Source organism: Notothenia coriiceps, unplaced genomic scaffold (assembly GCF_000735185.1).
Source record: "Notothenia coriiceps isolate Sejong01 unplaced genomic scaffold, NC01 NC01_scaffold00000664, whole genome shotgun sequence".
NCBI classification, from domain to species: Eukaryota; Metazoa; Chordata; class Actinopteri; order Perciformes; family Nototheniidae; genus Notothenia; species Notothenia coriiceps.
The window spans coordinates 290,727-299,295 of NW_011333365.1; the positions used below are offsets into that span (position 1 = coordinate 290,727).

The following is an 8,569-nucleotide window of genomic DNA, read 5'->3' on the forward strand; positions in this document are numbered from 1 at the left end:
CGAGCGTAGCGAGCGCGTTAGTGGTGAGCGAAAGTTGTTGTCCACCTCCCTCTCAGGAAACGACAGGTCTGACTCTCCGACCTATTGGATGTCGAGACCACTCCATTTAATGAGAGAACTCAAGAATCTATCATATTGAATTCAAATTCAATAGAGTCACCCAGAGTTTGCCAATCCAGTCGGTAAATACATTTGTGTTATAAAGGTAAACTCCCCATACTAATCATTTTCATACGTACTTATTATGTTGTTTTTTACAATTTGATCCCACTTTTTCCATTCTATTTGAAACAAACTCTCGATTTTGATCAAGAAAGCGACAACGGAGTTTTCTCCTCGTCCCCCCTCTCCTCCCTCTGTCCTCTCGGCTAAGTCCTTCTGGGTCTTGTGTGAGTGTTGATATTTTACTTGGTTTTGTTTTATTTATGTTTTCAAAGTTACAAAAAGTATAAACCTATAACATACAATTAACCATACCGGTACCATGAATACTAAAATACTAATAAATTTACATATGTAGAAAACAAAGTATACCCACAATCAAGAGAAATAAAGGGGGGAGTTTTACGTGGTCTAAACTACGTAAATTCATAGCATTCTTAAGTTTTTTCACCAGAGCTGTAGTTATCAGCCTCTCAGTCTGACAGCAAAGGACTCTCCCTCCACCTTGTTGTTGAAACAGCTCCTTATATCCGTTAGCGCAGCTAGCTAGCACCAGATGCTAACAACAATACACGTAACCGGTGCGCGCGCTTTCTCGCTCGCTCGCTCGCGCCACACATACACCAACACACACCCTCCCGAGCTTGAATGACACACAGAGACCAATCGAGGGCATTAGTATGATCTGTATGAAAGTGGCAATGTCGGCAGGCCACGTCATGTAGACAGCCAGTCACCCTCTGTGAGGCAGAGTCAGACCCACATTTGCGCTGCGTTGCGTTTACAATATATACGTATATTGCCGGCGGCTGAGTACCGGCATTTGCGTACCGGTGAATACCGGCCCAATTCAAGCACTGGTTTTAGTTTAGTTTATGAAGCTTACCGCATGTTCAAAACTGCAAATATGCTTCAAGATGTGACAGATTACGTTTAAAACGTTCCTAACGTACGGAACTTAATTCAATTAACAGCGCACTTATTTTAACCCAAACCATGATCTTTTCCGTAACCTTACAAAGTTGTGTTGTTGCCAACACAAAATTCAGTAGTTTTGTTTGAATTCACAACATTAACCCCATTTATATGACTGACCCTGCATACAGTACGTATACATGCATGTGAAGTGATTAGGTAATCGGAGCAGGGCGTTAAATGACATGCAAGCAATTTTAGTGCTTGGATAACTGAACCTAACATTGTTAAAAAACTCCTTAAAAGTGGGATGCTACTTATACGCCTTCCCAATATAGTACATTTATAAGATTCTACTTTTTTTGACAAATCTTGTTAGAATATCTTTCACTTATCTTGCAGAGTTTTGTCTGATATGGAAAGCTGTTTGTATTTAGCGAACAGACTGAAAGGTATTTTCACATGCGCCTAGGCCTTAAATAGTGTTCTTCGAGTATGATTTCAATACTCAAGCGCAAAACTGAATTCTCAGCCCTCAGCAATGCATGGAGCAGCAATCTGCTTCATTACTTAACCACATTAGCGCTCATCCAATCAGACAATGGAGTCCAAAATTGGGGCTCAAATCACGCCACAGAGCACACAGTCGAGCTATTGAATCAATCTGGCTCCACCTCCTCTTACATCACACTCCTAATGGCCCAGAATCCAGGATAACACAAGAAATGTCCATTGTGGAATTCTTAAGCTTATCACGTTCTTATCGTTGCACTTCAGGCCAGGTCTGCATGCCGATATGCGAAACCCGCTGATATTGTTGTTCCTGACAGATTTTTCCCACTCTTTCTCTGTAGGTGAAGTGTTTTCTGTGTAGGAGGGGAAACGTCTAAGTACCAGCTGTTGCAATGCTTTCTGATGCAAGTGGAAATTATTTTGCAAAGGGGCAAACTTGACATTTGGTTACAGGTGCAACATGCAAACAATCCAAAAACAGAAGTATTCAGGACTTAAGCTTTGTTTTGGATCTGGGAAACTTCTGTACTGTTAATAACTGCAGTCAGGCACCATTTTATTCAAGGTAGGGACGCGCTGAAGGATGGGATCGGAGTAATTAAGCGCGTCATTACGACTTCAGCTACACAAACATGTTATAAATAGCAATGAGAGGACATAACCTGTGCCTGACTCATGCAAGTCTTGACAAAGAATGTATCTTTACACCGCTTTGTAGATCAATATTGCAACTTATCTGAGAGAGTGTCAGATGTCAGGCAGATGAAAGAAGAAATGCATAATATCCCTTGCTGTTTATGTTGGTTGTGATCACTGCTTTACAATGCTGTACCCATAATCATATTGTTTATAAAAACATACTCTTAAGTCCGCCTTAGCCCCAGTTTGGGCCTCTCGTGTACGTCCATTAGTCTGAGTCACAAAGCCAAGTGTTGTTTTCTCTGAAAAGTAAATACCCAGCAATCTGTCGAAACCAAGTGTTATTATGTTACTTGCCTTTTTTAAATGAGCAAAGACGTGTCAAATCTGGCTACCTAAGTCCCAACTTTAGAAATAAGTTAAAAATCTTCTTTATAATGCAACCAATAGAATATGTTTCTTACAAATGGATGTAAGAGTCTTTGAGGGCTGTGAAAAGATTATTATAAGAGATCTTTATGCTTACCTCAACTTGAATGATGGTACAGCACAAGGAAACAAGCTCTCTGCTGTCACATTTATATAAGGTGCAGTGATGCATACAGAACGTACAGTTCAGATGGAGGCAGACACATACTGCTAATACACCTATAAGCTCAACCCTAGACAGAATAAACCTCATTCTCGCGGGCCCTCGGGTTAATATTCAAAACGCATCGCTGTTTCTAGTAATATGACCAAAGAATGGTAAAAATGGAAGGCTCGTCTGTGAGGTGAAAGCGACATGCACCTGTTATTTCACACACTTGATGGACACATGTGTACTGTCAAGCAGACAGGTACAGAGAGGTCTGAAGAGACACTCACACTACCTGTTGGAGCAGTTTCTTGGCATTCAACTTGTCTCACACACTTTTCTCTGGATTTATAGTCTGTCTCAGGATATGGAAGATCGGCCTCAGCTGTTCAGTTTTAAAAGCCAAACTATCACACTTATTGTGCACAACAGAACAAAACAAAGAGTCACTTGTGTCTTGGTTTGAGCACCTAACAGAAAGACAAAGCTTTTCAGAGTGGTTCAACTGGGAAGCACATTTACAGGCTGCAGACAAACCCCACTGTCCTATCACCATGGCAAAGCAGACCAGCACTTAAGTGGCACAATATAACACAACGACAGCCACCCCCTAAATCACCACTTTCAGTTACTGCCCTCAGGGAGGAAACCAGCGCAAAACTTCTAATTCCAATTTATTTAAACGTGTTTATGTCGTTACCTTCAAGCACCTAATTCTTCTTTAAATGTGCTTCATTTGTGTTGGTCCAAATGTGATTTGATGTGTTTTATGTAACCTGTATAGCTGTGGATTTGGCTCGTGCAAAAAAAAGGAAAAATGTGTCTTTATGCAAAGCAGAAGAATTTTCTATACCATTATTTTCTTCAACAGTAGTTGCTAAAGTTCAATGGGACATTTGACCCCTTCTGCCATTCATCCAAACATTAAGTGATAAAGACTTCTTGGACATGCTGTGTTCAATATTCAGTATGGAGCTTAATAGAGGTTCTTGCAAAGAGTCCAGACTCAATAGTACCATTTAGGCTGAAACATAATGGAAAGGCTCCACATAACAACAAAATGCTTTAATATGAACTCAAGCAAAGATGCAACTATTCAATTAATATGGGTGTTTTTCTTTAAACACGAAAAAATGTATATTATAATGTGTTGTGGAAAAAATGATATTTGAGGACGTCATATAGGCTTTGGGAAACACTGAATACTTCCACAATAATCTGACATTTTTAGACCAAACCACGATGACTAATGAACGATATGACACACCAAATTGAAAGTATAGTACACCTTTCTTCAAGCTGTAAATGAACTATAACCAAACTTTGGATTCCCAATCCCAACTGGATGTGCTCCCAAACTTAACATCCCATCAGAGACCAAAGAACAGCCCACATTCCCTGGATATTAAGTGACCTACATTTAGGGCTAATTGCAAGTTCTGCACATTACAAATACGCCAACTGGCACTGAAAGCTCCAAAGCCCTGCTCGTTGGGAGTCAGGCCAGACCCCCTCCTATCACCATGGAGATGGCCCCTTCATTGTGGGGGGAGAATTAATGCACTTCTGGCACGTCTGCAGTGGCTCATTCATACTTCCCATGAGGAGAAACACAAACTTTATCGAGTTTAAAATTCAGAATTTGATCAATGTGATGCGTAAAAGTCCCTCTAAACAAACTGTCCCAGCGGAAAGTCGTATCAAATCTCCTTCACAAACTCCGTAACCTTGCAACAGGTGCAAACAACAACAACTTACCTGAAACAAAACTTTGCCCCGCTTCTTTAGTGATCTCCTTCCAACAGTGAATCATGCTAAAACGAGGTAAATACGCGAAAATGTTTCATGGTTCCTCCACGTCGCGTGTGATCAGAATTATTCCCAGGATCGGCCCCGGCGCTGGGGAAACCAGGTAGCAGCTGGGGGTTTTGGGAGTGGCTGTACGCAGCTTTCAGATTAACCCTTTCCTTTTACTCGGAAGCCACCCAGCTGACACTACCTGTTTGTAACCTGTTCTCCAATGACATCACTGACTGTACACAGCATTGTATTAAAGTGAAATGCACACACTACAAGACGTCCCTGAACAACAATTCAACACATTCAATGATTAAAAACTATACACACCCGGGGTAAAGTGCTTCCACAGCGAACAGGAACTGACCACGACTAAGACCCTGCCTCAGCTGCTCTAACTGGGGGTATTCAGGGGACTCCTCTTCCTCGCCCATTGAAATGGCATGAAGGGGAAGGCTAGCCATTCATATGCAGATGAGCTGGCACAGATACTGTGAACTCTACCAACACGGCTATTACAAGTCTGTACCTTCACTGTGTCAAATTCAACAAGTGGTTCCGATGTAAAGTCTAAACTAATCAGTGCTCATTAGTGATTGGATATTAATAAAGTACTGTAGTTAAAGGAGATTAAACACATTAAAGTATGTTAAAAAGTGTTTGAAAAGTGCATTAACAGACTAATCATTTTGTATTATCAATTCAACTGTTAACTAATTAACAGAGGTGGAGGGACAAGTACTCAGATCTTGTACTTTAGTAAAAGTAGAAGTACCAGAGTGTAGGAATACTCGGTTAAAAGTAGAAGTCATGCATTAACAATGTTACCCAATTAAATGTAGAAAAGTATCAGCATCAAAATATGTACCAAAAGTAAAAGTACTCATTATGAAGGTTGGTCCATTTCAGAATAATATATATGTTTTGATTTTAATTATATTGATGTATTAATGTGTTTATCAAAGCTGGTAAATGTGCATTTAATGACTTTTTATACTGCAGGGTATCTTGTGAATTTACTCCAGGTGGAACTAAAGTCGGATTTAAGTATATATACAAATCTGTAAAATAACTAAATGTACAAAATAAATGTAGTGGAGTAAAAGTACACAATTTACCGTAGTGAAGTACAAGTATCTCAAAATTGTACTTACATACAACTTGAATAAAATGACTTCCCACCTCTGGTTTATAATAAGTTGTATTATAATCGTTGTGTTGCTACTGAGGAAGCTGTGCAAGACTGTGTCAAGTGCATTTGTTGGATTTGAAAACAACAACATCTAAATATTTCAAAAAATCGAATGGTGTTGGGTTTTAAAGATGGGAGGCCTCTGTGGTCCTCCCCACGTCTGCCTAAGGTTACATTTGCCCCAATATTATCATATAACCTGAGCACACACAAACACATCCAACTATGGGATGCATTGTGGGTAATGTAGGCGCCAGGATTGACCATGAAGATAAATGTGTGGACTATAAAATCATGCCCTTATGAGGCCTTTTTTTGTCAAACAACCCCTTAAAAAGAAGCAGTTGCCAGTCACACGTCACCACAAGTACATGGGAAGTGAGAAAGTCTGTTTTATAAAAACAATAAAGATAAGTCAAAAGATCATGAAGGGGAAATACTATGTTGTGTATGTTTACCCCATTTGCTATCCTATTACACAGGCCAAATGTATTTATATTACAATTAATTGGAACCTCTTGACACTGATCTCCATGTTCAAGGCTTTTATTTGTCATACGTACATAGCTACAGTGTAGTTATGACGATGACAATCTTAGGTATGATACTATAAATTATACTGTGACTCCTAAAGTAAACTGGCTGCACCTGGGATGGGTAAGGTTTGTCTCATGAAATACTTCATTTAGATCAAGTTCTGTTTTCACTTTGACATAAAAGGGCATTTTACAGATGAGCCCTTTTAAAAAAAGTCAAGTATTTTTTTATTTAATGTTGTAAAATAATAATAAAAAGCCCTGTACTGTATAGAGAATGTAGCGGTTTACAAATGATGAAACTGCGCCCTCTACTGGCTGTAACACCACAGTGACACAATTTGATTTAAACACTAATTCAAAGTTATAAATAAGAACAATAAAACGTGAAGACAATGGAAAGCTCACCTGCTCAGTGGGAGCTTCATTTGGACAGGAGGTTGCTTCTTCAGTGAGATTCAAATGTTGCTCCTCAAACACGAATGTGTCATCTGAGTCAATGGGGCCAGGCAGCTCAGAAAAAGTGTCAAATTCTGGGATGTTTAGCTTGGGTATGGTGTCATACAGGGGCGACTTAGGGGGTGAAGGGAAGTCCATATCCTCATCTTGCAAACAAGTCTGTTGCTGTATGACTTCACCCTCCAGCAGTGGCTCTTTGGGTACAGCTTTGACCTTTGCCACATGATGATGTTGTGCATACAGTTCCAGGATGTCAGTATTCAGGGGTGCAGGGGTAGAAGATAAGCCTTCTGTTGAATCCTGCGTCTGAATGCCATCCTCTCTGTGTGCAAAACTGCTGCTGATTGGTCCTTCCAGAGTCTCACAGGGCTTCACATCTTGTATTTTCTCACATAATCCAAACGTGGAGAAGCGGTATGTCTCTCTTGGAGCATCCAGATCACAAACACGAATCACTGTGGCCCCTTTACGTCGTCTTATATCGTCCATTTCCAGTGGCTTGGTCACAGGTGAATCCATCTTATCAGAAGAGTGTTCAGTAATTGTTGGGATCTCCTTCACATACTGGGCAGGGACATAAAAGGGTCGGGTGTGCAGGTCTTTGCGTACGTGCCACCAGTGCTCATTAGTTCTGGAGACCAGGATGTAACTTTCGTTAGGTTTGATGGACACAAGGCGCCCGTCTTTCGCTGTGTACTCGAAGTCGTGCTGCACTGACACCAGCTCCATGCTCTGGTGCTCCTACGTGTCACTCAGGATGGAGCGTGGACATCTTGGAGCTGTGAATAGAGGAAATGGGAAGTTCATTGTCAATCACTTCCACCTAAATAAACACGTGACCTCTTTCACTTTTGGTAATGAGGGCCTGTGAGAACAAAACGCACTACTGCAAGATCACCAGATTATAAATGACTGATGTAGATCATCTGTTTGCATCTTGCAAATTATGTATCTATAAATCACATTCCATTTACTTGTATATAAACTCTTCTTGCACTATTTCTATTTTATTTGTATTTACTTGCACATCTCAAAACATTCTCTTGCACTATTTTATCTGTTTCATTTGTTTGGTGTCCTATATATATTCATGTTGCACTGTTGGAGGAGCCTGTAACTTTGCCATATATAGCTACACTCTAAAAATGAATTCAGGTGACCTTTCACCTCCACTTAATTAAATGCACGGTTGCAAGATAAAAATGTGAGTTAATTGATTTAGATAAAGATTTTAAGTTGCAAAAATTAATTTATAAGTTGTGTTGACGTAATAATGTTGGTAATTACATCAACTTAATATTGTGTGTAATTTGAACTCTGATTTCTGCGTTAATTGACTTAAAAGATCCTTCAAGTTGTAGTAAGTAATGCAACTTCATTGTTCTACACCTTGAGTTAAGGATTTCAAGTCCACTCCCACTTAACATGCCTGGACAAGTTCCGACAGTTAAGACAAATAGAAATATACAAAGGACATTTTAAGGTGAGTGTCATCTTTTGTCATTCAAATACAGTAGATAGCCTTGTAGTTGCACTGTATAGGCAAATTAGCAGCCTTTGAACTGTTAATAGTTGTGTGAGAGGGTACAAAGTAGTAGAGGCTACTTTGAGAGTAAAAATACTTTGGTTACTATTGTGATATCGCTTTTTATTAAAAATAAATCTCGGTGAAGCAGATCAAGGACATGCTTCTTGAGGTAGGATCGTTATTTAGAGTTGTCATTGAAATGCAAGTTGTTGGCAGTCACCCATTCAGAATATATTAATTTAGGTAATTTC

The 8,569-nt window shown here is 39.7% G+C and overlaps 1 protein-coding gene across 3 annotated transcripts in view; it reads right to left on the minus strand.

Annotated features, from left to right (window-relative positions):
- The window catches only part of arhgap27 (Rho GTPase activating protein 27), a 33,150-nt gene extending 25,586 nt beyond the window's left edge, over positions 1-7,564 (minus strand). For all 3 annotated transcript variants that reach the window (XM_010783585.1, XM_010783579.1, XM_010783570.1), the window contains exon 1: positions 6,740-7,564. In XM_010783585.1, coding sequence (XP_010781887.1) covers positions 6,740-7,519 — 780 coding nt within the window. In that variant the 5' untranslated portion in view covers positions 7,520-7,564. The remainder of the gene's footprint in view (positions 1-6,739) is intronic.
- Between the last annotated feature and the right edge of the window lie 1,005 nt (positions 7,565-8,569).